Source organism: Myotis nattereri, assembly GCF_964212035.1.
Source record: "Myotis nattereri genome assembly, chromosome: 5".
NCBI lineage: Eukaryota > Metazoa > Chordata > Mammalia > Chiroptera > Vespertilionidae > Myotis > Myotis nattereri.
This window is the reverse complement of record NC_138080.1, coordinates 72,191,241-72,218,041: the sequence shown is the minus strand read 5'-3', so window position 1 is coordinate 72,218,041 and position 26,801 is coordinate 72,191,241. Positions and strand designations below refer to the sequence as shown.

The following is a 26,801-nucleotide window of genomic DNA, read 5'->3' as shown; positions in this document are numbered from 1 at the left end:
CCCCTTTTCCTTCTTTTTTGAATATATAACACATACACACGGTAGATTTTTTTAAAGTTGGTTTTTTATTGTATTTTAATTTTTTCCACCACCATTTATACCCCCATACCGTTCTCCACCTTCACCCTCTCCCTTCTCCCCTGCAATCACCATACTATTGTCCATGTCCATGAATTTTTTCTCTTTTTTTTCTTTCCCCCCAGCTGTCAGCCTGCTATCTATGAGTCTGTCTCTATTTTGCTTGTTAGTTTCAGTTTGTTCATTAGATCCCACATATGAGTGAAATCATAATGGTATTTGTCTTTTGCCACTTACTTCACTTAACATAATGTTCTCCAGGTCCATCCATGTGTGGCAGAGGGTAAATTTTTCCGCTGAGTAGTATTCCATTGTATAAATGTGCCATATCCAGTCATTTACTGATGGACACTTGAGGTCCTTCCAAATCTTGGCTATTGTAAATAATGCTGCAATGAACATAGGGGTGGGTGCACATATTCTTTATTTTTCTTTTTTAAAAAATATGTTTTCGCCGAAACCGGTTTGGCTCAGTGGATAGAGCGTCGGCCTGCGGACTGAAGGGTCCCAGGTTCGATTCCGGTCGGGGGCGTGTGCCTTGGTTGCGGGCACATCCCCAGTGGGAGATGTGCAGGAGGCAGCTGATCGATGTTTCTCTCTCGTCGATGTTTCTGGCTCTCTGTCTCTATCCCTTCCTCTCTGTAAAAAATCAATAAAAATATATTTTTTAAAAAAATATGTTTTCATTGATTTTAGAGAGGAAGGGAGAAAAATAGAGGGACAGAGAGAAATATCTCTCGGCTGCCTCCTGCACGCCCCCTACTGGAGCATCCAAAGCATGTACCCTGACTGGAATTGATCTGGTGCCCTCTTGGTTCATGGGTCAGTGCTCAACCACTGAGCCATACCGGCCTGACTGCACAAATTCTTTCAAATTAGTGTTTTGGGTTTCTCTGGGTATATTCCAAGTAGTAGAATCACTGGGTCATAAGGCAGTTCCATTTTTAATTTTTTGAGGTATCTCCATACTGCTTTCCACAGTGGCTGCACCAGTCTGCATTCCCACCTACAGCGCACGAGAAGGGTTCCCCTTTATCCACATCCTCCTGGAGTGGAGTAGAGATGAGGTCCAGCGTGAAAGATCTGATGCCCAGGGTGAGAATTGGACCTTCCATGAGGGTGATGGTGCCTGGGCACAGTCCCTACTACTGTAAAATGGTCTCTGTAACAACTAGGCCCAGAGGGCCTGGGAGAGGTCAGGGCAAAGTCCTACACACTTGTTACAGAGACCACTGTGCAATAGTATGAACTGTGCAGATTTAACAGCTATGTGTTCTAGGATGTAAATAGAAAATTGCTAGTAGAGTAGATTGTTTTATTGGAGTGACTGGTAATTGCTCCAAATCACTAATTAAATGGGCAAGAGCAATTGAACCCATGTTACAGGGCCACGAGGGAAAACCATAAAGGCAAGGAATGAAAACGGCAGACAGTGTTGAAGAACTTGATCTTGCCTGGGGTGTTTGGGAAGCAAATCTCCCAAAGGGAGGAGAGACTTCCTGTTCCTCCCTACCCCATCACGCATCTGGCCTCCAAGTCTTGTTGATTCTGCCTTCAAAACATTTACTCCAACCCTAGCTGGTTTGAAAGCTCAGTGGTCAGGGCTTAGGCAACCAATCGATGTGTTTCTCTCACATCGATATTTCTCTCTGTCTTTCCCTCTTTCTTCCACTCTCCCTGAAAATCAATGGATAAATATCCTCGGGTGAGGATTAACAACAACAACAACAATAAAATATATGCATTTATTCCAGCAAGAAGAAATCTCTGTTCATAAATTCACCTGAATATATAATTAAAGTTTTCTATAACTCAACTTAATTTCTATTTTGAACTCCCATTCTGCTGAAGTGGCAGAAACTTGATCTCAACTAATTGAGGGTTTTACCCCTTCTCTGGGGTTATATTTAAGGCCCTGAGCTCTAGCAGTTTGGTGTGTGTGCGTGCGCGTGTGTGTGCGCGTGTGTGTTGGAGGATCGAGTTTTCAAGGTCTTCCATACACACAGGCATTCATAGAGATACCTTTGGTCCCCACTGGTTACTGGCGATACCTGGCTGTTCTCAATCTCTGCTAGAGACCATAGCTCTCTCCTTGCCTCATGCCACTCTGGCCTGTGGGAATCTTGCTGAGATTACCTAAGGTCCTTTGTGCCTAGATATATCTCAGAGACATCTCCACACTGGATTTTGCTGCTCCCCATGGCAGCATTCCAATCTCTTGGATTCTTTGCTCCTTCCTCGGGCCCCTCTCTGCTCTCATCACTTCTCTCCATCTACCTTCTCTTCCTTCCTTTTCACCAGACCCCTGAAGCCCTCATTTTGGGGTTTCTGGTGGACCCAAATAGATGGCACTGTCTTTCTGACTAAGGTTCTAAGCATACTGGAAGATGAAGCCAAGTATAGGCAGGCAGAGTCTGGATTATTCCCTTATTACTGACAAAGACCAAGCATTTGCTTATTGTGGGCTTATACTAGTATATTACTGAGCCCCTGAGTTCGGCAGACTCCCCCACACTCCCTGTGATGGCAGTGCTTGACTGGTAGGCCTCCCTCCCAGAGCCCCTGGAGGGGCAGTGAATTTGTACCCCTGCAGGCAGGCATATCCTAAGAGAAGATGAGCAGAGCTGAGCGGAGCCTGTACCATATTCTCCCCAAATACACTGATCAGATGAGTTACTCTCTCCCAAGTGCAGAAGTATCTTGCCAGTGGCACCTCTTCATCTGGACCAGTTCTCCCTATTCTCTTGCTCATGAAGTTTCTTGCAACTTTTTGGCTGTCTGAGATTTCACTCCTTTCCCTTAAGTCTTTTTGAAACCAAATACAGAAGTACTTAAATCTTTTCTTTTCTTTTTAAAATATATTTTATTGATTTTTTTACAGAGAGGAAGGGAGAGGGACAGAGAGTTAGAAACATCGATGAGAGAGAAACATCGATCAGCTGCCTCCTGCACACCTCCCACTGGGGATGTGCCCGCAACCAAGGTACATGCCCTTGACTGAAATCAAACCTGGGACCTTTCAGTCCGCAGGCTGACGCTCTATCCACTGAGCTAAACCGGTTAGGGCTAAATCTTTTCTTAATAAAGATTTGGAAAATAGACAAATGTAGATAGAATTCACCTTAACCGGTTTAGCTCAGTGGATAGAGTGTCGGCCTGCGGACTGAAAGGTCCCAGGTTTGATTCCAGTCAAGGGCATGTACCTTGGTTGCGGGCACATCCCCAGTGGGAGGTGTGCAGGAGGCAGCTGATAGATGTTTCTCTCAATGTTTCTAACTCTCCCTCTCCCTTCCTCGCTGTAAAAATCAATAAAATATATTTTTAAAAATGTAGATAGAATTCTATAATGAATTCCCTTGCAGCCATCACTCAGCTTCCACAGTTATCAACTCATGACCAGTTCTAAACCATCTATAACCACTCCCCAAAACTCCTGTATTATCTGAAACAAGTCCAACACATTCCAGAATGATTCCTACTTTGTTTTCTGTCCTGTCACATCACACTCCTGAGGGGCAATGAGCACAGAATGGACCAACTATTTGAAAGAGGGTGGGGGTGAATTACTAGAAAAAAGAAGGGAACATTATGAAAACATTATCCTGCCATAGTAGTTAGGCTGTTTCTATTTTCTTTGTTACCATTGGAGTTTAAGACTCATCATTTATCTCTGGCAGCTCCCTCATAATTATTCTCCTTGCTTCTTTTCTCCCTCTGGATTGCTGGAGTTTCTTGAAGTAACCATCTGCACCAGAATCACTTGGAAAACTTGTTAAAATGCAGATCACTGGGCCTCTCGCCAGCCCCGCTGAATCAGACTCTATAGTGGGTTCCAGGTGATTTTTTTTTAAGCAGCCCATATGATTCTGAAACACAGTGATATTGAGAACTGCTGTTCCAGTCGAGCCTTCATGCTGTCCCCACATTGTCTTCAAGCACCATCTCTCTCTCTCTCTCTCTTTCACACAAACACACACACACACACACACACACACACACACACACACACACACTGAGGACAATCCAGGAGGCTCCCACCTACAGGATAAGTTTCAAGTTATCAGGCCTGGTATTTAGGGCCTGCAGCAGCCTCTTTCCTTGCCTCTCTCTTCCTTGAACCCTGGGTTCTAGCCCCATCTTACAACGTTGGTACGCTCAAACACTTTTTGTATTCTCTCCCTCACCCTCCTAGATCTGACAAACTTGTACTGGTCATTTGTGGGCCAGTCTAAAGGTCTTTTATTTGAAGCCATCTGTAACTCACTCCTCTGTACATGGTAGTTGAAAGGCGTGGGCGTCAGATGTACCTTGCAATCCAAGCACTGCCACTTGCTGACCATGTGACCTTAGGAAAGTCCTTGATGTCTCCGGTTTCAGTCTCACTATCTAGAGAATGAGGATAAAAGCAGTGTCTCTTAGGACTGTGAGATGTAAATGGAGACCTGAGCACCATTGGGAGACAAAACTTTACCTTTGTCCTCTTAGGGCAGCGGTTCTCAACCTGTGGGTCGCGACCCCTTTGGGGGTTGAAAGACCCTTTCACAGGGGTCGCCTAAGACCATCGGAAAACACATATATAATTACATGTTTTTTTTGTGATTAATCACTATGCTTTAATTATGTTCAATTTGCAACAATGAAAATACATCCTGCATATCAGATATTTACATTACGATTCATAACAGTAGCAAAATTACAGTTATGAAGTAGCAACGAAAATAATTTTATGTTTGGGGGTCACCACAACATGAGGAACTGTATTAAAGGGTCGCGGCATTAGGAAGGTTGAGAACCACTGTCTTAGGGTCTCTGGCTGGGCCTGAGAACTAAATTGACAGAGGATAGATTCATAGGAGAGAGGTATACAGATGACCCATGGGGAACATGGGGCTGCTTATATGTAGATTTTTCCCCATAAATATTGTAAATGTATTTTCCTTATGATTTTCTTTTTTAAATTTTTTAAATATGTATTTTTATTGATTTCAGAGAGGAAGAGAGAGGGAGAGATAGAAATATCAATGATGAGAGAGAATCATTGATCAGCTGCCTCCTGCTTGCCCCCTACTGGGGATTGAGCCCACAACCCCAGGCATGTGCCCTTTACTGGAATCGAACCTAAGACCCTTCAGTCCGCAGGCCAACGCTCTATCCACTGAGCCAAACCAGCTAGGGCCCTTATGATTTTCTTAATAACATTTTAAGGGAGGAGCCTGCAACCAAGGTACATAATAGCTTATTTTACTGTAAGAAGACAGTAGTCTTCTATAATACATATAATATACAAACATGTGTTAATCAACTGTTTATGTTATTGGTAGGTTTCTGGTCAATAGTATGCTATTAATAGTTAAGTTTGGGGGGAGTCAAAAGTTATACACAGATTTTGAAAAAAAAATATGTTTTTATTGATTTCAGAGAGGAAGGGAGAGGGAGAGAGATAGAAACATCACTGATGAGAATCCTCAACTGGCTGCCTCCTGCACACCCCCTACTTGGGATCAAGACAGCAACCCAGGCATGTGCCCCTACAGGAATGGAACTGTGACCTCTTGGTTCATAGGTCGATGCTCAACCACTGAACTACACCCACTGGGCTATACACAGATTTTTGACTGTGTGGTGCAGTCAGTCCCACATTGTTCAGGGTCAACTGTATAGATTTTTACCTGTACATGGGAGCCCCCACAGGAAAATGAAGATCTGGAGAAGTGGCCAGGGTCGGTTGAATGAAGAAAGGCTACTGTAGAAAAGTAACACATACATGTGGAGATTAAAGATAAGAGTTTTTTTAAAAAAAAATGTTTTTATTGATTTCAGAGAGGAAGGGAGAGGGGGAGAGAGAAACATCAATGATGAAAGAGAATCATTGATCAACTGCCTCCTGCACTCCCCACACTGGAGAATTAGCCCAAAACTCAGGCATATGCTCTGACTGGGAATTGAACCTCGATCTCCTGGTTCATAAGTCAACACTCAACCACTGAGCCACGCTGGCCAGGCCAAAAGATATTTGACTTCCTTATTAAGTAAATCACAGATGTTCAGCCCTAACCGGTTTGGCTCAGTGGCTAGAGCGTCTGCCTGCGGACTGAAGGGTCCCAGGTTTGATTCTGGTCAAGGGCATGTACCTTGGTTGCAGGCACATCCCCAGTGGGGGGTGTGCAGGAGGCAGCTGGTCAATGTTTCTCTCTCATCTATGTTTCTAACTCTCTATCCTTCTCCCTTCCTCTCTGTAAAAATCAATAAAAAAAAAATCACAGATGTTCATATTTTGGCAGTGGTTTCCAGATTAATCTTTTCTTTGTGTGTGTGTGCTTTGCCGGGGGGTGGGGGGGGGGCGCGGGGGGGGCACCAGAGGATATTTTTCTTTTTAGAGAGAACGGAAAAGAGAGGGAAAGACAGAGAGAAGCATTAATACGAGAGAAACACATTGATTGGTTGCCTCCTTTACGAGCCCCAACCAGGGCCCAGACAGGGGAGGAGCCTGCAACCAAGGTGCATACCCTTGACCAGAGTCAAACCGGACACTAGTTCACTCTATCCACTGAGCCAGACCAGCTAGAGGTATTGTAATCTTTTGATGGTGTCATGTTCCTTGATTTTTTTTTTAAATATATATTTTATTGATTTTTTACAGAGAGGAAGGGAGAGGGATAGAGAGTTAGAAACATTGATGAGAAAGAAACATCGATCAGCTGCCTCCTGTACACCCCCAACTGGGAATGTGCCTGCAACTAAGGTACATGCCCTTGGCCGGAATTGAACCTGGGACCTTTCAGTCCACAGGCTGATGCTCTATCCACTGAGCCAAACCGGTTAGGGCTGATTTTTTTTTTTTTTTTATGTTCCTTGAAGTCTTATGTTGCTGTCTTCACATTTGAAGTAGCAGTCGCCTCCTCCAGGCTTTACTCTTTGCCTTTGGGAGAAAATTACCTTCCATCAGCCCTCCTAGGGGTTCTGAGGCTCTCAGACCTTCTATGGATATGCCTCCTCCACACCCTTGCTCCATCTAGTGGCAGAATTCATAAGCTTGTGTGCCTTCTCTCAACCCTGCTATGTCCCAGACCCTGTGCTGATAGCCTCCCTTTTGCCTTTCCAAGGGTAAAGCTGAAGCTCAGGTTTGTGATCTCTCCCTGGCTGGCTGATTAAGGCCAGTTTTCTGTACTAGCTGTCTGCCAAAGCTTTCTCTCACCACCATGAGGAGCACACACACAGATCGCGCCACAGGACGGGCTGTGAGGAAGTGAAGCACACAGGGCACTGGCAGTGTCTGTGGGCCATTTGGGGGGCATCCACAGGCAAAGTATCCCCAGCAGCTGGTGTGCAGGCTGCTGCTGCTTCTTCTTCTTCTTTTTGTGCTCTGGCTCATTGAGTCTTGCAACTCTTTTTTAAAAAATATATATATTTTATTGATTTTTACAGAGAGGAAGGGAGAGGGATAGAGAGTTAGAAACATCAATAAGAGAGAAACATTGATCAGCTGCCTCCTGCACACCCTCTACTGGGGATGTGCCCGTAACCAAGGTACATGCCCTTGACTGGAATCGAACCTGGGATCCTTCAATCCGCAGGCCGACACTCTATCCCAGCCGTGGGCAAACTATGGCCCGCGGGCCGTATTCGGCCCGTTTGAAATGAATAAAACTAAAAAAAAAAAAAGACCGTACCCTTTTATGTAATGATGTTTACTTTGAATTTATATTAGTTCACACAAACACTCCATCCATGCTTTTGTTCCGGCCCTCCGGTCCAGTTTAAGAACCCATTGTGGCCCTCGAGTCAAAAAGTTTGCCCACCCCCTGCTCTATCCACTGAGCCAAACCCGTTAGGGCTGTGCAGGCTTCTTAATGAAGTTTGTGATATAGTTAGTGGGATCCCTATTCCTCTAATTCCCTCTGAGTGTCTTATCTGCCGCTCTCCCGGCCCATTCCCACTCACCAGTCATGCAGCTCACAACTCAGTACTCTGGATGAAGCAAGAAAGAAATGGGCTTCTTTGGCAGAGTTCTGCACTGCTGGGGAAGCCAGGTGCTCACTCACATGCTCTTCCTTTATCCCACTGGATAAATCACCAGCTGCCTTGGGTTACAGATGATGCAGGTAAAATCAAACTGTTCCAAATGCATTTTGTTTTGTTTTGTTTTTTGCTCCACTTGCTGGAACTTCTCCTCTGGAAACCTAGACTTCCACAAAGGTTCTTTCATCCATGAGTGATTGCCTAAGACAGTATTCTCCAGAGAGAGGCTGACTCCTTCTTTATCATACCCCCTGGATATACACAACTGTCATTTCCTCCCATTTATGTAAAGTGTTGCAAAACAGCTTCAAGCTTCTTCAACCAATTTGCCTACTCAACACTTCCTAAAATTTATACTACAGAAACTTTGGTACTGGTACTGTTGGCAATTAATTTAAAAATTTTAAAGACTGAGCAGGACAAACAAAATATACTGCAGGCCACCAGTCTGCAAACTCTGATTATAGTCTGCTTCTAGTTATATAAGTTGTAGTATAAGTATATTCACTTATGAAACAGGAACATCATCAATTGGTTGACTCCTGCACACTGGGGATCGAGCCCGCAACCAGGGCATGTGCTCTGACCAGGAATTGAACTGGCGACCTCTTGGTTCCTGGGTCAACACTCAATCACTGAACCACACGAGCCGGGTAACTTCTGTTGTTTTAAATTACCAACTTTGAGGTAATTTGTTATGATAGCCACAAGAACATACTGTTTTTCTCATTCGTGCTGCCAGCTCTATAAAAACAGAGGCAGTGAATTTCACCTCTTTGTTTGGGTCTTTCCTCTATCTGTAGAAAAGTAGCTATGGCAGAGAACAGAATGCCAAGAACTGAGTTGAACTGGCCAGGTTTTAGAATGGCCTACCCCTTACTGGCTCTCTTCTCTAAAATGAGACATGTGCCATTGCCTCCAGAGTGACTGTGAAGGACCTATGTGGAAATGGATGGGGAGCCGCTTCCACTGTGTGTGTGCAGCTCTCCCATGGCTTTTGTTGCTCTTTTGTGACTTTCTTCCCTACAGAAGTGTTAGAATAAGGTCCCAACCCCAGGGGTCCCTCTGAAAAGAGTGGTCATTCTGGGGTTAAGTGGTCATTCTGAGGCAAGTCCTAAATAAGAAATAATAATTTGGAAGGCCTCCTGCATGCTCCACACTGGGGATCGAGCTGGCAACCCGGGCATGTGTCCTGACTGGGAATCGAACCATGACCTACTTTTTATAAAAGGAAACTAACTGTTGATACAGTTAAATATACATATTTTAAATATACATATATGTATTAATTTTAGAGAGAGATGAAGGGAGAGAAAGAGAAACATTTATTTATTGTTCCACTCGTTTCTGCATTCATTGGTTGAGTCTTGTTTGTGCCCTGATCTGGGATGGACAACTGAGCTACCCAGCCACGACCAAGGAACAGTGATATTTATTGCAGCATTATTTGTAAGAGCAAATAATTAGGGGGAAAGAAACCTTAATCACTTTCATTAGAGGAATGCTTAAAAAGTAAATACAATCATATTATGAAATACTATTTTTAAGAAGAATGAGATAGACTTCTCAATGATGAGGAAATGTGAACACATTCCCACTAAACCTCCCTGCTAGGGCCAAGTGAAACAAAAAGACTCTCAAAGGGGTGGGGGGGGGAGCGGGCGGGGCGGGGAAACCTCCAACTTCTAATGCAACTTTGTGGAAGCACAATAATAAACGGCTAACTCCGGTGAGCTGCCAAAATACACCGAAATTTGGGTAAAATTCAGGAAGGTCACGAAGGAAAGGGTCCAGACCCCTGCTGATCTCACATTTAGTGCAGACCTCTTCAAAACCGGGCTGCTCTGTCCCAAGAAGCCCTATGGCCCTTTATCCTGCCAGCCACTGGGGCACGGAAGTCACTGGGTCCAGCGAAGAGCCGGGATCCGGCTCAAAGGCCTCGTGGAGGAGTAAACACTAGTGCTGATGGTAGGAGTCCTGAAACCATACAGACCGGATTTAAGAGTGATAGAAGTTTGGGGGGCAAAAAAGTGGCAAGGGGGGACCATGATTTTTCTTTTCTATTTTGAAAAACATCTGATGATAAATCTGAGCATTGCTTGTGTCCTTTTTTTCAAAGCTGAATTTTTAAATACAGAAGCAAACCCATAACGGCAGATGCTATGCCAGGAAAATCAGAGATCCCAGGTTCGAATCTTGTGCCTGCTCATAATTCGCTCCGCAACCTCAAACTGCATTAGTCTCATCATCTGTAAAAAGGAGATAATCACCAGTCGCCGAGCCGCGACGGGAGCCCGATGGAGAGAAACTTTCCACTTTGTGACTTCAATGCCAATTCGGTTCCAGGTAGAAGCCGCGCCCAATCACGTACTGCCGCGCCATAGCCGCGAGGCATCTCGGGATTTATAGTCCAGTTTCCCGCCCCCCACCCCCACCCCGCCCCGGCGGAACTCGCTGTCCCGATAGGCCCCGCGGCGGCGGCAAGGGTACGTGGCGCGGCCAATTGCGGCTGCGCGGCCAGGTGAGGCAAGATGGCTGCGGAGCTGGGCGTGCGGGTCTTCAGGCCCTGGCTGGGAGCTGGGCTGGGTTGGGTGGTTCGGGCCCTTCTGTTGCTGCTGTGGTTTGCGGCCCGCGGAGGCGCGCTCTACTTTCACATCGGGGAGACAGAGAAGAAGTGCTTTATTGAGGAGATTCCGGACGAGACCATGGTTATAGGTGCGGAGGGAAGGGGACAGTTGGGAACTAGTATGTGGGAGCGGGGCGCGGGGCGCGGGGTGTGGGAAGGTCAGCAGCGCTCCAGAGCCGGGAGCAGCCGGCCTCGCCGTGCTCCCCTTGCCGCGGACCTGGAGTCACCGCTGACCTGGAGTCACCGCTGACCTGGGCTCGCCCGGCTTCCCTCCAGGAAACTACCGGACGCAGCTGTATGACAAGCAGCGGGAGGAGTACCAGCCAGCCACCCCCGGACTGGGCATGTTCGTGGAGGTGAAGGACCCAGAAGACAAGGTGAGCGGCCCCTTTGCCCCGCGGAGCCCTCCGCTCTGCACTTCAGCGCTAGACCAAGCAGGCGCGGACACTTCCCCTCCTGGTTTCCACATCTGCTAAGTTGGTAAAAAACAGTTGGTTATGTGGGGAAATCCAGACTTGGCTTAGACTGTTGGAATACTGGCTCTCCTCTCAGCCTCATACTGACTGCTGCATGACTCTTTCCCTAAGCCATTTACTAGTGTGTGTAATGCAAGTTCATCTGTTTTATAAGTGTGAGGATTAATTGTGGTGCTGAGAAACAATTTTGCCAACTCTAAAGCTGTGACATCTACACTTCAGGGTTTCATAGAACAGTGTACTTTCCAAAAAGAATGAGCAGCTTTAAGTTTTGACAGCGATTAAAAGAAAAAAGAAAAACACACCCTCAAATCCCTTTAGCTGTCACCTAAAAAAATGAATGACACCAAAATCATTGAAAGGGCATGAGCTATGAATAAAAGAAAACTCTTCCCAGGAGCAGTCACATGCCAAGCTATGCCTGATTTTTTTGCCCCTATTCCAAATAGTTTTCAGACAAGCTTTTGGCAACTGCTTCTGAGCAGCTTTGGACCTTTTGGTGTTGTGGGATGTCTACAGCTCTGCTTGCTGATTTTTGAGGCACTTAAAGCCTTAAGCACCATCCAGCTCCATGCAATGACTCTGACTAAAGCCCTTTCTCTCCAGGTCATTCTGGCCCGGCAGTATGGCTCTGAAGGCAGGTTCACGTTCACGTCCCATACTCCTGGCGAGCATCAGATCTGCCTTCACTCCAATTCCACCAAGTTCTCCCTTTTTGCTGGAGGCATGTTGGTAAGTGGACTCACATGGGACCGGCCCCTGTTTGGGACGGGACTGGTGATACTGTGGGTATGAGATGAGGATGTGGAGCTCTTTGCATATGTACCTTGGACAGAGCATCAGCCAAGGCTTATTCTTTTCTGTGTGTCTAGAGCCCCATAGAGCTGGACACTGAGGAGGCTTCATCAGTGTTGGCTTAATGAACAATTTAAGGAAGGTGGGTGGACTGACTGTCAGCCCTTGGCATGAAGAGGGAGCAGAGCTACCTGATTGTCTTTCTCTTCCTTGTCTGTTCACAGAGAGTCCATCTGGACATTCAGGTGGGTGAACATGCCAATGACTATGCAGAAATTGCTGCCAAAGACAAGTTGAGTGAGTTGCAACTACGAGTACGACAGCTGGTGGAGCAAGTAGAGCAGATCCAGAAAGAACAGAACTACCAGCGGGTGAGTGGCTAGGCTAGGATCAGTGGGCTTCTTCTCTGAAGCTGCCTACTGGCTCAGCCAGGAGTTACATGTCAGATTTATTATGAAACATACCAGGTTGTCTACTTTGCAAATTTAAAAGGTGGGATGGCTATTATTAACTCTTCTTTGTATTTGAGGAGACAGTCTCTTAAAGCTGTTACTGCCCTAGGTTACACAGTTACAGAGTGACAGCAGGAATTGATACCAAAACTTGGGTGCTATTTCCATGGCTCTAGGTGATCCCAGGGGTTTCAAACTCACCTGTGTCCAGGAGTAAGCAGGTTCCATTAGTGGATCTATGACCATAAGGATTGGTAGGATAGTAACCTGCCTAACCAGGGACAGCTACTGTTGCCAGCCAAGGACAACCTTGTAGAAATGCTAGCTGGCTCTGGGTTTTAAGAGGAGCTAGAGGTCCAGGTTTTTGTGTGAAAAATTCATTGGTTTTAAATGTTAGCAAAATACTGTGTGAGCCAAACAACACACACGTATGGGCCAGGTGCAGCCCCTGGACCACCAGTTTGCAACCTGTGCCCACAATCTTCAAGGAGCAGTTGGGAGACCTGAGCAGAGAGGACTCAGAGCAAGCCCATTCCTGGGCACTTCAGGACAGCTCTGTCCGATGGTGATATCACACTACCTTACCTCTCTAAGCACCAGGGTAGGACCTGGGAGGTCTGTAACTGACAGAGCAAAACAGACTTAAGTTACCTGAGGTCCTCTGGCTAGTGAGGGTGAAGACAGTCCCCGCATGGGGTGGCTCTTTGCAGCATTTGACTGGTACCTGTGCAGAACTAATTGGCCCTGGGCCATATTCCATGGAGGTAACCCAGCAGTTCTAATGGACCCAGGTGGGGCCCAGCCAATTCAGGCTCTTCTTTCATTCTCCCCTCCCACAGTGGCGAGAGGAGCGCTTCCGGCAGACCAGCGAGAGCACCAACCAACGGGTGCTGTGGTGGTCCATTCTGCAGACCCTCATCCTCGTAGCCATCGGTGTCTGGCAGATGCGACACCTCAAGAGCTTCTTTGAAGCCAAGAAGCTGGTGTAGCCATCCTTCCTCCCAGGCTGGGGGAGAAGAGGCCTCCTGGAACTGATTTCTCTCTGGCAGGAGGACTGATTCCCAGCCATGGATGTTCTGGAGGGAAGAGAGGTCACACGCACCCCAGGCACAAGCTAAGGGGAGCAGCTCAGCTGGCTAATACTGAGCAGGTGGTAGGGCAAATGCCTGCCCTCTCTCCTGAGCTCTGGGCCTTTGCAGTAATCTCCTAGGGGCTATTGAAGCCACTGGGAGCCCCACTGGCACCTCAGAATCACAATGTTACTGATCAGGGATGTGAGGCTGTTATCTGGGGTGGCTGTGGGGAGGGGAGTGGGTGGGCAAGCCAGTTTACTTTTTGTCTTCCTTGCTAATTTGGGGTTTTAGGCAGGTTGGGATATAGCTGCGATTCTCTGCCACCCTGAGAACCTCCTTGGGCCTAAATCCAGCCTGCTGATCCAGGGTGTGTGTGTCAATTGAGGGTGGGATAGAGGGGGTTGCAAAGTGGGAAAATGGTCCTGAGATTGACTCCAGGTTTTTCACTTGGGTGTCCTTTTTGGGGCTTGAGGAACTGGGATCAGGGCAAGCAGAGGTCTTGGTGCTGGCTGGGGATGGGGCCTGCAGAGTCTTAGTTACTGATTTCATTTTCAATAAGTCTAGGTTTGTTACATTGGTTTCCCAATAAAAAATTTAAAAAAGACTTCTTGTCCAATGTAAAGTTACTCTACTATCAGTGGGCATAACACTTCAGGGAATGTCAGTTCTTCCAGTGGGCAAAGCACTTCACATTCCAAGATGAGTACCCACCTTTGAATGTCAATCTTTGTTTTTTAAATATATATTTTTATTGATTTCAAAGAGGGAGAGAGAGGGATAGAAACATCAATGACGAGAGAAACATCATGGATCAGCTGCTTCCTGCATGTCCCCTACTGGGGATTGAGCTGGCAACCTGGGCATGTGCCCTGACTGGGAATTGAACTGTGACTTCCTGGTTCATGGGTCAATGCTCATCCAAATAGTCACACTCACGAGGCTGAACTTCATTCTTTTCATCCTCTCCATCCCTTCCTGCAGCAGAGGGTAGTGGTTTTGCCCAAGGATATCCAACAAGTATATTGGGTTGGGGTTCAAATTCACACCACTTCCTCTGTGCCAGCTCCCTCATGAAGTGCCTCCCTACCTTTCCAGAGTAGGTGGACTCAGAATAGGCTTGTCATGGTGCTGCAAGGAAATACCTATTTAGAATGCAGTTCTTTGAACAGGAATGCTGCAGGTGTGGGAAGGACAGAAATCCCTGGGTAGGTAGGGATAAGGATATTGATGGGCTTAACCCAGTAGCGTGGAATCAGCTGCCTCTTGCATGCCCCCTACTGAGGATGGAGCCTGTAACCCAATCAGGGAGTTTCTCCTATTATTAACGTCATGTATTAGTATGGTACATTTGTTAGAAATTAATGAATGTAGCCAGGCTAGTGACTCAATTGTTTGAGCGTTGTCCCATGAACCAGGAAGTCACAGTTTGATTCCTGATCAGAGCACATGCCAAGATTGCAGGCTGATCCCCAGTAGGGGGCATGCAGGAGGCAGTAGCCATAGATGCTTCTCTCATCAATGTTTATATCTCCTCTCTGAAATCAATAAACAATTTTATAAAATATTAATCTAGTAATACATTATTATTAACTAAAATCCATACTTAATGCAGATTTCCTGACTTGTTACCTATGTCCTTTTTCTGATCCCCTCTATGAAAGTCTGAGAAACTGTCACCGTCAAGAGAAGCCCAAAGAGACAACTAAATCTAAATCTATTGTGTCCATCTCTCTACCAAGTTTATTTTTTCCTTTAGTCCTCACAGCAATCATGTAGATCAGGCACGGTATATACGTATACTTAGGAGAGGGAACAGAGATTGTTTTGCCCCCACACATAGCTGAATTGGCAGAGTCAAGTTTCGAATCCAGTCCATCAGTCTGTAGTGCCTGGCTCCTAACTCCATGGGGTATCTCTTGAACGCAAGACTAAGCCCTGAGCTTGGCTTTGCGGTCCTCCAAGCTTGTTGCAGAGGAAGAATGCACCTGAGTTGACAGCCAGGAGGCCCAGACGCTCCTCGCCTTCCCTTGGGAAGAGGAGGAAGATGCAAATAACTCCAGGGCGCCGGTTTGAAAGTCCTGCCCCAACCCAGTGACTTGAGCCCCCCTCGGGCCTTAGTATCTCGGGATGTTAGGAAGCGGGGGCAGTTAGCTGTCCAGTGGTAGCCGTGCTCACGTGTTTCTCCACAGGCGGAACCTTTGTCGCCACAGCTCCGGGGAGCAGACGGCGCGGCCGGAGCGGAGAACCCGCAGGACCGAGGGGCTGGGCGACGGGTAGGGGCGGGGCGGGAGGCGGAGGTGCCGCGTAGGCCGAGGAGGCCGGCCCGCCCGGCTGGGAGCTCGAGCCCCATGCGCGGCCGCCTCCCCCCACGATGTTCCCCTCCCGGAGGAAAGCGGCGCAGCTGCCCTGGGAGGACGGCAGGTGAGCGGCGCCGGCCCCGGGCCCTGTCCTCCGGGTGCCGATCTTTACCGGCCGCGGGGCGGAATCTAGGAGCCGGAGGCCGTCGCGACTCGTCTCTGCGGGGCTCTCTGAGGGTCTGTGGTTCTCATCGTGGGTCACTGGGTCTCGGGAGTGCGTGTCTGTCTCCGTGTGGGTCTCTGTGGCTTCCAGTCTCTGTCACTCTGCAGGGCTCCGTCACCCGTGGGTCTGTTTCTCCGCTGACTTCCCTTTGTGAGTTCCTGGTTCTCTCTTTGCAAAGTCGTGTTCTCAGGAGTTTCTCCTCTGGCCACTCCCTATCTGAGTGCTGGTCAGTGACTCCGTTGACCTCTCTGAATGGATCTCTGTCTTTCTGTCCCCGGTCTAGGAGTCTGTGTTCCATTTCTCTGTTTCCACCTCCCCATCACATCCATGTAGCGGAGACCCTCCCTCCTTCGCGCTTCCCCTTCCTTTCTGGGCCACCCAAGGGAACGCGCCGAACAGCAGCTCTGCCCCGCTGCCCGGCTGCCCGCTGCCCGGCTAGTGGGCCTCCTCCCGCAGCGCTGGCGCACCCGCTGCAGCCGCACTTGCACGGAGCCTGCCCCGGGTTGGGTATGGCCTGGCCCAGGCCTTAGCTAATGTTTACCACTGAAGCAGAATCGGGGAGGTGGAGCTTTTTAGTTGTCTACATTTGGGAGGACACTTCAATCTTGAGATGTGACCCCAAAACTCTTCGCACCTAGAACACATAGTGAGTCTTTTTTTAAAAAAATATATTTTATTGATTTTTTTACAGAGAGGAAGGGAGAGGGATAGAGAGTTAGAAACATCGATCAGCTGCCTCCTGCACACCCCCTACTGGGGATGAGCCCGCAACCAAGGTACATGCCCTTGATGGGAATTGAACCCGGGACCCCTCAGTCTGCAGGCCGTCGCTCTATCCACCGAGCCAAACTGGTCAGGGCACATAGTGAGTCTTTACCCAGCGAATGACACCTCCTTCCCTTTAGATCTCTTAACTTGGCCATGTGCCAAGTGGTTCTGGGATATAGTGGGCACAACTCTTTATCTTTGGGGATTTTTCAGAGTTGGTGTTGAAGTAAGAAGACAGGACTATAATAGAAAGAAAGCCAGAACTGTGGAGTTAGCCCTGGGCAGAAATCCTCTTTAATCGCCATGTGACCAGAAACATATCACTTAATCTTTCCGACTTCAGCTTTTCCATCTCTGAAACCGGGAAGAGAGCTATATGAGGACTGAAGGAGACAAACGTAAAGTCCTTGATACTGTGCCTGGCACAGAGGAGGTATCTTCCACTTACCCTTGCCATTTGGAGGTGCTGTCATCAGAGCATTTGAGTATTCAAAGCTTATATCACTACGATTTGGGTGAAACAAACACTGTGTTCTCAGAAAAAGTTACTGATGTCTCTTCTCGCTTTTGACACAGGGGTGCAAAGGTCCATGCAACAGATGCAGGCTAATGTAGCAATGAAGAGTGCTGGCTGCGGAGCCAGCCTGCCTCGGTTTGAAACTTCTCTTTCCTAGTCTTGGGCACAGACTGAAGAAGGAGAAAAAACCTCATCTGGTTTGCCCCTCAGAGCAGGGTGGCCCGGGCCTGGGAGCCGATGGGACTACAGATCTGGAGTTTGCCATCATGTGGCATCAGGGCAACTTCTCAGTGTTGTCCACTGTCCCAAGGAATTGGGATTTGGCTCTGAATTAAGCCGTTCAGCACTTTAGACTTTTAACAGCTCTGGATGAGAGTACCCAATGGGAATGTGATGCTGGTAGGAAGGAAGGGAAAGTTAGACCAAGGAAACAGCATGTGAAAGGGCATGGAGTGCCCAGTTCGTGCCATACCCTGGGTAATGGTCATTGCTTCTTCCCCTGAAGGTGGGATGGTTCCCCATGTCCACCTCCCCGGTATCCACCCCATCCCCAGAAAGGGCTCAGAGGGAGAATCAGTAGAGACTCCAGCCTTCCCAGGCCACTGGCAGGATTGGGTTCTGCTCCCCATCGGAAACCCCCACCACAGGACAATGGGGGGTAAGTCAGAAGCCCCCTGTGTGGGTGTCCTACCCAGCCATCTCTCTGCTGTGTGTGGGACCTGGCTTCAGGACTGCTGGCTTTCTGGTTGGCAATTGTGCCACTGTAGAGAGGCAGGACTTGGTGTGGCTCTAACTGCATAACTTAAAGCATGCCCTGGCTGCTTGAACTCTTCCTGTAGCTCACTTCGCATGCCCTCTGCTGTGTGTCTGGTGCTGCAGCCACAGACAGGAACCTGATTATTTATGGGGAAGACAAGCAGGGACTTGGGGGATTACAAACCTCTAAGTACTCCAAAGGGTGAAGTACCAGATGCCATGGAAGCATAGAAGGGGCATATATCTCAGTTTGTATACATGAGAAGATGGTCAGTGCTGGCCATGACATTGGAGTTTGGCCCTGAGGGATCAGTGAGGGGCTTTCAGACAGATACAATAGGAAGGGCATTTCAGGCAGAAGCATCAGGCTGTGTGAGGGCTGGAGCAGGAAGGAATATGGTGAGCAGAGGAGCTCAGAGTTGGCCAAATTATAGCATTGGATGAGTGGTAAGGGGCAACGAGATGGGGCCAGGTCACGGGGGTTTGACTGTCAGACCAAGGAATTTGGTCTTTTTCTTGTAAACAGAAGAGGATCATCCATGAGACTGAAGAGATCTGAGCTGGGCAAGGACCAATGAGACCCGAGCACAGAAGAGAGGCAGTAGGTGAGGAAGGGTCAAGGGACACTTAGGAAGTAGAATCTATAAGCCTGGTAGCTACTTGGTAACTCATAGAGGTTATAGACAGGTTGCTTTGCTGATTACTTCATGGGGAGTCCTGCAGAGGAAGCCTCCCTTTTCTTGGATTCCCCAGCTCCTCCTTCACTACCCTCAGGAACTTCTAGAGAGAGAGGCAAAAGAATCAGGTGAATTACACTTGTTTTTTTGTACTTTCTAACCTAAAGGCCAATCTCTCTCAGCACTACCTCAGTGTTTAAGATGCCAGCTGTCTTCCCAGTTTCTGAAATGAGCCCGGGTACTAGCCCAAGCCCCAATCTTTCTTTCCCTACTCCATCTCTCAACTCTTGTCACATGGGCTGCCTGTTGGACTGAAGCTTTGAGACTTGTTCAGTGAACTGCCACTGTCAGTTTGGGCCTTGCATTGGTTTGGGGGCAGGCCTGATCTTCCGAAAATAACATTGGGTTTTTCGCTGGTGATTGATGCCAGCACAGACCCAGATCTTGGGGAGCTTTCTGGTGTAAGAAGCAGGATGAAGCCAACGTTTCAGCAGGTGGTGAACATACAGGGTGTGGAAGGCAGTGGGTGAGATCTCTAAGTCCAGGCTTCTGCCATCAGCTCAGGTCGGGAACCCCTGTCCTGGGGAGGGGCAAGTGCAAGATACAAGGAGCCTTATCCCAGCCTTCATGGTCTGGCTAGGGCTCATTCACAGAAAATAAGAAAGCATCAAGGAATGGGCAGCTCTGCGACCTAGGAGTGGTCGGAGGGCTTTCTGGAGGTGGGGGCATGGGCTGTATTCTGACACATGCTAACAGCATGAACAAAAGCATTAAAGTTGCTTCTGCACTAATTCACAGGTGCTTAGGCAGACCAGCCCTACTTGTGGAGAAGCCAGAGAAGGGGTCTGTGACAGAATCCCAGACCAGACCTGCCCTTCTGACCATCCCTGCTCTTGTCCCAGGTCCAGGCTGCTTCCCAGCAGCCTTCCCCGGAAATGCTCCGTCTTCCACCTCTTCGTTGCCTGTCTCTTACTGGGCTTCCTCTCCCTGCTCTGGCTGCAGCTCAGCTGCTCTGGTGACATGGCCTGGGCATCCAAGGGACAAGGGCAGGAGACCCCAGGTCCACCCCGGGCCTGCCCCCCAGAGCCGCCCCCTGAGCACTGGGAAGAAGATCCATCATGGGGCCCTCACCGCCTGGCAGTGCTGGTGCCCTTCCGAGAACGCTTTGAGGAGCTCCTGGTCTTTGTGCCCCACATGCATCGCTTCCTGATCAGGAAGAAGATCCCACACCACATCTACGTGCTCAACCAGGTGGATCATTTCAGGTAGGGACTACCTGACCCTGCTCCCCCTCTCCAGGGGCCTCACCTTGTCCAGGCCTTTCAGGGCCTGCTCCCTTTCCTGGCAGCAGCCCAATGCTGGTGGGCCTCAGACCTGTGAAGGGCACCTGGGTCAGTGGCAGGAGGGAGGGAGGTGGGACCCTTCTCACTGGGGGTGACAGAAATCTTTGGGGAAAGTTTGGGGCTGGGGAAGGCCCTGATCTGATTTTCATTTTAAAATGGGAGTGCTGTACATGGAGTAGATTATACCAGGACAAGAGGAGGAGCAGGGAGAGCTGTGGGTGGTCACTGCAGTTGTCTGAGATGATGGGGATTTGGCCAGCATGTAGAAGGAATGGAGGAAGCACAGACAGGGCTTGCCAGGGGATTGGTGGTAAGGATTAGGCGAAGGGAGTGTCAATACAATGGCTTTAAAGTTGTTCACAGTCTGGCATTATCCTGAAATCTTTGCACTTACCAAAATCTTTTCTCCATAATCACAATCGAAGCATCTCACACTCTACCCCACCTTTCCTTCCAATTCCCTCCCTCTGGAAACTCCCTACAGTTCCTGGACACCACCAGGCCCTGTAGTCCAGGATGCTCCCAATTTTCTTTCTTTCTTTCTTTCTTTCTTTCTTTCTTTCTTTCTTTCTTTCTTTCTTTCTTTCTTTCTATTTTATTGGGGTGACATTAGTCTACATGAACATATAGGTTACATGTGTGGATTACTAATTTACAAAATCTGTATATAGGACCATGTGCCCACCACCCCCAATTTTCTTTTTTTATTTTGAGAATACCTTTATTAAAGCGGGGGACAGTGAAACAAAGGAAGGGCTTAGGGTAGAGGAAACAACAGGAGAGAGAGAGAGAGAGAGAGAAAGAGAGAGAGAGAGAGAGAGAGAGAGAGAGAGAGAGAGAGAGACCCAACGAAGTGCTCTGCTTTGGCTCTCTAGAACCGTTATAGGACAGAAGTGGGCCACGCTGGGCTGAGTAAATTCACTGGTCCTGGCCAGTTTTTCTCAGTGGCTAGAGTGTCAGCCTGCAGACCAAAGGGTCTTGGGTTCAATTAAAGGTCAGAGGCACGTACCACAATTGCAGGTTCAATCCCTGGTCCCAGTCAGAGCACAGATAGGAGGCAACCAATCAATGTGTCTCTCTCTCTCCCCTTCCACTCTCTCTAGGAATCAATGGAAAAAATATCCTCTGGTGAGGATTAACAGCAAAAAAAGTTACAGTGAAAGAGGTGGGCCAAGGCAGGCTGTTTTTTGCTCACTGAAGTCTAGGACAGGAGAAGCAACAGGAGATAGCCTTGGTGATCTGCTTGGCTCTCTAGAAACATTATAGGAAAGAAGTGAGCCAAGGCAAGGTTGGTTATCTCACTGAAAAGTCAGAGAGGAGGGGGTCCTGTAGACAGTTCAGGGTGTAAGCCAGGGATGGGCTGCCGCTGCCATTGCTCCTCTGGTTGCAAGTCTCATGGGATTCTTAGAGTTTAGGAGAGAAAAGTAAAGATGCATACCTGAGAGGGAAGAAAGGTGAGTGTGCTCCAGGAGAGCCTGCCGATGCTCCCAATTCTCACTGTCCACTCTCCTTGTCCTCACTTTCTCCTGACCTAACTTGGATTCCATGGCTCATTGTTAAAATCACTCCCCTGCACATATCTCAATTCCCCTGCCTTTTTCTGCCTGGCACAACTTCTGCCTGGTGAAACCTGACTGTTTCATTTACACCTGCTCCTGGGCAGCTGATGTGACTGGAGACATTGAGCCCTGGCCCAGGAAGCTCCTCAGCCCTGCCTGAAAGCCTCGAATTCCTCTAGTCTTCTGCCTTTCCCCTCTCCTCATCCATCCTCCCCCCAACTTTGCTTTCTTTTTGAGAAAACAGAACCAACTGGAAGAAAACTTGTGCAAGTCCCCAACCCCTGGCCCTGTGGATCAGCTTCTGTGCATAGTTGCTTTTGATGCCTTGTCCCAGCTCTGCTGGGGCCAGCTCTTCCACTGGCACTAGCTCCCTTTCTCGTCTCCTACTCAAGGACATCATTCCAGCTGTGGGCCCTTTTCTGTCCTACATGATCAAGTTTTTCTTCCTTTCTGGGTCATTTGCATCAGCATACAAAATTGCACATCTCCCACAGCTATCACCTCATTTCTCTGCTCCCCTTTATAGCAAAACTCCTCCCACTTATCCCCTCATTGCTAAAACAGCTTTCACTGACATCACCAATGAACCTTGTTAATCATCCTTCATCCTGTAGACTTCTCGGCAGCATTTGCCAAATGGATTACTTCTTCCTTCCTCAAACACCTCTGTCTGACTTCCAGGGCAGCCCTCTCTGAGTCTCCTCCTTTCTCACTGACTGCCCTCCCCTCCTTCTTTCCAGGTTCTGCCTCAGCTCCCTGGTCTCTCGGTCTCAGTGCTCTTGAGTGTCTCCTTGCTGGCTACAGTCACTCCCTGGGGGATCTCATCCAGGCTCAGAGCATTAGGTCCCATCTCTACTCTGGCGACTCCAGAGGCTATACTCCCAGCCTAGACTTCTCTCCTGAACTCCAGACCTGCACATCCATCTAGTTGCGCAGCTCTCCATTTGCTGGTCTCGGAAGCACCTCAAGCTTAACTTGATCAAAGCTGAATTCCTGATATCCCACCTGGCAGACCAGCTTTCCCTGCCTCCTCCCCGACCAGGAAATGCCAACTCCATGCTTCCAGTTACTCAGCCCAAAAAGCCTTGGAATCATTCTCCACTTTTCTTTCTGTCTCACATGAGACATCCAGTTTGTCAGCAGAATCAATCTAGAATCTTCCCACTTCTCACCGTCTTCACTGCCACCTCCCTGAGCTAAATCACCATCATCTTTTGCCTAAATTATTGTAATGGCCTCTCAACTCACCTGTATGCTTCCACCTCGGTCCTCCAGTCTCTTCTCAACACCCCAACTAGAGTGATCCTGTTGCACCCTAAGTCACAGTGTGTCATGCCTCTGCTCTAAGCCGTCCAGTGGCACCCCATCTCTTCACGGCCAAAGCCTAAGCCCATCAGGGGCCCGTCACCTTCTGACCTCATCCTCTATGCCCCACTCACTCACTGCCTGGCCACATTGGTGCCTAGGCCTTGCTAGGCACTCTCTCCTCTGCTCAGAGCCCCCTTGCCCTGATTTCCATAGGGCTCATTCCCTCCAGCCTTCAGGTTTCTACTCACCCTTCACCCTGTTACCCTGACCACCTGTCTTAAAGAACAACTGCCTCATGCTTTGACCTCCTGCTTTACTTTTCTCTACAGCACTATCTGGCTTTTTAAGTATTTATTTGTTTATTTTTGTCTCCTGTTATTCAAATATCAACTCCTTGAGGGCAGGGCTTTGATTTCTCACTGTTAAATCCTATGCTCTCAACAGTTTCTGGCACATAGTAGGTGCTCAGTAAACATTTGGGCAATGAATGGAGGAGCAGACGTGATGCTGGATAGCTCCACAGTGAAATCAGTGTCGGCCTGGAGGGCAGCATAGGCCCCAGGGTGGGTGGTGTAGAGGACGGGCTCTCCTGCAGAGTCTGGGGGAGAGCCAGCTCGCTGCCCGTACCCTGCCCAGCCTTGGCCGTTCTGTACAGGTTCAACCGGGCGGCACTCATCAATGTGGGCTTCCTGGAGAGCAGCAACAGCACAGACTACATCGCCATGCACGACGTGGACCTGCTCCCTCTCAACGAGGAGCTGGACTATGGCTTCCCTGAGGCAGGGCCCTTCCACGTGGCCTCCCCAGAGTTCCACCCGCTCTACCACTACAAGACCTATGTCGGCGGCATCCTGCTGCTCTCCAAGCAGCACTACCAGCTGGTGAGGCCCAGCCAGCCTGTTCTGCTGAGCCAGGGAGCTCTCACTGGGTGGGGGCACTGACAGGAGGAGGGCAGTTCTGTCTGGGGCGCAGCAGGGAACCCAGGAGCAGCCAGAGACAGGAGAGAAGAGCAGGAGCAAGCAGGTCAGTTAGGGTGGATTCAGGCGCAGCACAGAAAGCCCGTGAAAGTTGGCTTCATAAAAGTTGGGTTTGGGTCTTAAAATGGGTGTCTGGTTGGGGCTGAGAGGAGGGTGTTGCTTCCTGGGTGGCCTGCCCAGCCTCTCAGACAGTGTCACTAGGGCACCATTTCTCTCTCCTCATTTCTGCCTTCTTTAGGCAGGATTTCTTTCCAGATACTCAGGGTGAGGGGTGGTGGTTGTGGTTGCAATCTGTACCTGTCTAGGCCCACGTCCACTGGAAGAGGGAGCTCCCTCTCCAACAGCCAGACAGGAGTTCCCAAACCACACCACACAGGCTCTTGATTGGCCTGACTTGTGTCCTGGGCCCATCCCTGAGTTAGTCACTGTGGCAGGGGGCGGGGAGGGGGGAGCAAGGAGAGGAGAAGAACTGAGTAGCTTAGACCTGAGTCTCCTGCTCCTCACAAGACTAAAGCCAGCTTTATGTAAATGAAGTCCCTAATCTGGTAGCGAAAATTGGTATCTGCCACAGAGCCCAACTGTTCCTCTCCCACACAGAGGAAGAAGCCAGGGCTGAGCCCAGAAGAAATGGGGAGGGGCAAGCAGGAATTGGTACTTCTGCCCTTTACCAGCCACCCAGAGAGGTGCCCTCCTGCCAGTCAGATATTTTGGGGAAACAAATCATCTCATACAAGTTCCAGGCACAGGGGCTGGCATGTGCTGATTGTCCCCCCAATACTGCAGAGGTTGTGGGAACTGTGAGCATCAGTGTCTGCTGAAAACTTCCAGGGGAGGAGGAAAGGAGGCTGGGTACTTCTGAGAGGTAAGAGACCAAAGAGCACACTGGGCGGATGAGGCAAGTGATGCTGTCTGTCTCTGTGTTAGTGCAATGGGATGTCCAACCGCTTCTGGGGCTGGGGCCGTGAGGACGATGAATTCTACCGGCGCATCAAAGGAGCTGGGCTCCAGGTAACACCCCCAGGTCCCCTACCACCACCTCAGCCATCGTGGCCACCCTGAGGCTCCCTTCTCTGCCCTCAGCTTGGAGATCCTCAGCTGGTTCTGATCCTAGTCCTGCCCCCAACTTAGCACACCTCTTCTGCATAATGGGAATGCAGGCCCTTGCCTGTGGCCTGTGGCAGGCAATGGGACCCCAGAGGACTAGTGGCGAGGGCCAGGGCTCCAGGAGGAGCAGCCTAACCCAACTTCCTTTGGCCTCCTCAGCTATTCCGCCCCTCGGGAATCACAACTGGATACAAGACATTTCGCCACCTGCATGACCCAGCCTGGCGGAAGAGGGACCAGAAGCGCATTGCAGCTCAAAAACAGGTGCTGACTGGTTCCCTGATCAGGCATGGATAGGCGATGACATGGGGGAGCCAGCAGGCCCAAGCATTTCACCAAGTTCTACTTGGGTTCAAATGGCCCTACCCACTCCTTTTTTGCCCAGCTCAGTCGATGGCATTTTGTTTGGGTACCCTTCCCTGGTTGGTGGTTGCTATGGGACCTGAGACCTGGGTCAGATGACCCCCACGCAGGCTGGGTGGAGGGTACTCAGCTGAAGGTGCCAGAATCCCAGGCAGACCTGCAACCCAAGAGTTCCCATCCCTCAAACAGCTCTTCTCTAGGAGCCATACTAGTCAACTGAAAACCCCCGCTCTCCTGCTTACTGGGGCATACAGCTGTGGGCGAGCCTCTCTTCAGTGGGGTCACAGAACCTCTGATGATGAGGTCATCGGCATCCATATACAGCTGGCACCCACAAAGCCCTGAGTATGTGCTCTCTCCCCTTTTCCTTCCCAGGAACAATTCAAAGTGGACCGGGAGGGAGGTCTGAACACTGTGAAGTACCGTGTGGATGCTCGCACAGCCCTGTCTGTGGGTGGGGCCCCGTGCACTGTTCTCAACATCATGTTGGACTGTGACAAGGCTGCCACCCCCTGGTGCACATTTGGCTGAGTTGGCTGGACAGTAAGGAGGCTTGTACCTACAGGCAACACTGCTATTCAGGCCCTGGACAAAGCCTCAGGCCCTGGGCCCAGCTCCAGTAGGATGTGGAGTGGTCTGCAGGCTATGTGTTTGCAGCAGCCTGGCCCCCAGAGGCAGGCTTGAGCCAGGACAAGACACACAGGGTGCCTGGGATGCTGCTAGCAATAAACAGTGATGGAGAGAGGCTGGGATGTGGCTCCCAACCGGGACTCTCCGCCCTGCCTCTGCTTGCCCTGCTCTGCCCTCCTTTGCATGCTGAGACCTGAGGGCTTTTGTTCCTTCCTCCAGGACCGCCTCATGCAGAGATATGGTTTAGAGGCCAGGCTGCTGATATGAGTGGCTACGGCCATTGGGAGGCTTAAAGTGCAGAAACCAGAGAGCAAGCCCCACAGAAAGGGAACAACTGAGAGCAGCTCTAGCTGGTTGTCACCATGTAGGAATGTGGGCCTGTGTTGTCAGATCTTCTGCTTTTTCAAAAGAAACTAGAAGTCTGGATTCTTAAGTGAAATTGGTTAATTATTAAATGATAGCAACTAATTGAAACTTTTAAAAAGTATGGCAGTCCAAACAAAATGTGTTGTGAACCACCAGTTTGTCACTGTGGCTGAAGGGAAGGGGATAGGACAAAAGATGACATCTCTCTTTGTTATAAGCTGGCAAGGAGTTGGGTTAGGGCTGGGGATGGCAAGACCAGGGGAAGCTCAGGTGGGAGAGAAGCCAAAGACACAAGGTTCCTGCCACCGCCCACAGCCCTCTAGGCCTTGTTTCAGGGCAGTGTGACCACCGCCAGGCTCTAGTGAGCTCTGACTCTGGGAAGGGCACTTCACCT

The 26,801-nt window shown here is 49.2% G+C and overlaps 2 protein-coding genes across 6 annotated transcripts; both read left to right on the top strand.

Moving 5' to 3' along the window:
- Window positions 1-10,608: 10,608 nt before the first annotated feature.
- Window positions 10,609-14,115, top strand: TMED9 (transmembrane p24 trafficking protein 9). Of its 2 annotated transcripts, XR_013996105.1 has the most exons (6): window positions 10,623-10,812; window positions 11,000-11,100; window positions 11,806-11,931; window positions 12,219-12,365; window positions 13,286-13,599; window positions 13,758-14,103. XR_013996105.1 is itself a non-coding variant. In XM_081093279.1 (5 exons), exons 1-5 carry the CDS (start codon window positions 10,629-10,631, stop codon window positions 13,433-13,435), a joined length of 708 nt encoding a protein of 235 aa, XP_080949405.1. In that variant the 5' UTR covers window positions 10,609-10,628; the 3' UTR covers window positions 13,436-14,115. The 2 variants fall into 2 exon arrangements, 1 of the variants encoding a protein (XP_080949405.1); XM_081093279.1 differs by having other exon boundaries at window positions 10,609-10,812; window positions 13,286-14,115.
- Window positions 14,116-15,790: 1,675 nt separating this feature from the next.
- On the top strand, window positions 15,791-26,537 carry B4GALT7 (beta-1,4-galactosyltransferase 7). 4 transcript variants are annotated; one of them, XM_081091658.1, is made up of 8 exons: window positions 17,151-17,240; window positions 17,384-17,801; window positions 18,607-18,685; window positions 19,556-20,022; window positions 23,623-23,848; window positions 24,869-24,952; window positions 25,208-25,312; window positions 25,787-26,537. In XM_081091658.1, exons 4-8 carry the CDS (start codon window positions 19,778-19,780, stop codon window positions 25,940-25,942), a joined length of 816 nt encoding a protein of 271 aa, XP_080947784.1. In that variant the 5' UTR covers window positions 17,151-17,240; window positions 17,384-17,801; window positions 18,607-18,685; window positions 19,556-19,777; the 3' UTR covers window positions 25,943-26,537. The 4 variants fall into 4 exon arrangements, with proteins under 4 accessions (XP_080947783.1, XP_080947785.1, XP_080947786.1 ...); XM_081091659.1 differs by lacking the exons at window positions 17,151-17,240; window positions 17,384-17,801 and adding an exon at window positions 15,801-15,940 and having other exon boundaries at window positions 19,660-20,022; XM_081091660.1 differs by lacking the exons at window positions 17,151-17,240; window positions 17,384-17,801 and adding an exon at window positions 15,923-16,053 and having other exon boundaries at window positions 19,660-20,022.
- The last annotated feature ends 264 nt before the right edge of the window (window positions 26,538-26,801 follow it).

Bases quoted from the DNA above. Each gene is read 5' to 3' on its own strand.
- B4GALT7 (XM_081091657.1), top strand. From the start codon at position 15,891: ATGTTCCCCTCCCGGAGGAAAGCGGCGCAGCTGCCCTGGGAGGACGGC. The intron at 20,023-23,622 runs GTAGGGACTACC...CGTTCTGTACAG, and splicing joins AACCAGGTGGATCATTTCAG to GTTCAACCGGGCGGCACTCA. The intron at 24,953-25,207 runs GTAACACCCCCA...TGGCCTCCTCAG, and splicing joins TCAAAGGAGCTGGGCTCCAG to CTATTCCGCCCCTCGGGAAT.
- TMED9 (XM_081093279.1), top strand. From the start codon at position 10,629: ATGGCTGCGGAGCTGGGCGTGCGGGTCTTCAGGCCCTGGCTGGGAGCT. The intron at 11,101-11,805 runs GTGAGCGGCCCC...CTTTCTCTCCAG, and splicing joins TGAAGGACCCAGAAGACAAG to GTCATTCTGGCCCGGCAGTA. The intron at 12,366-13,285 runs GTGAGTGGCTAG...CCCCTCCCACAG, and splicing joins AAGAACAGAACTACCAGCGG to TGGCGAGAGGAGCGCTTCCG.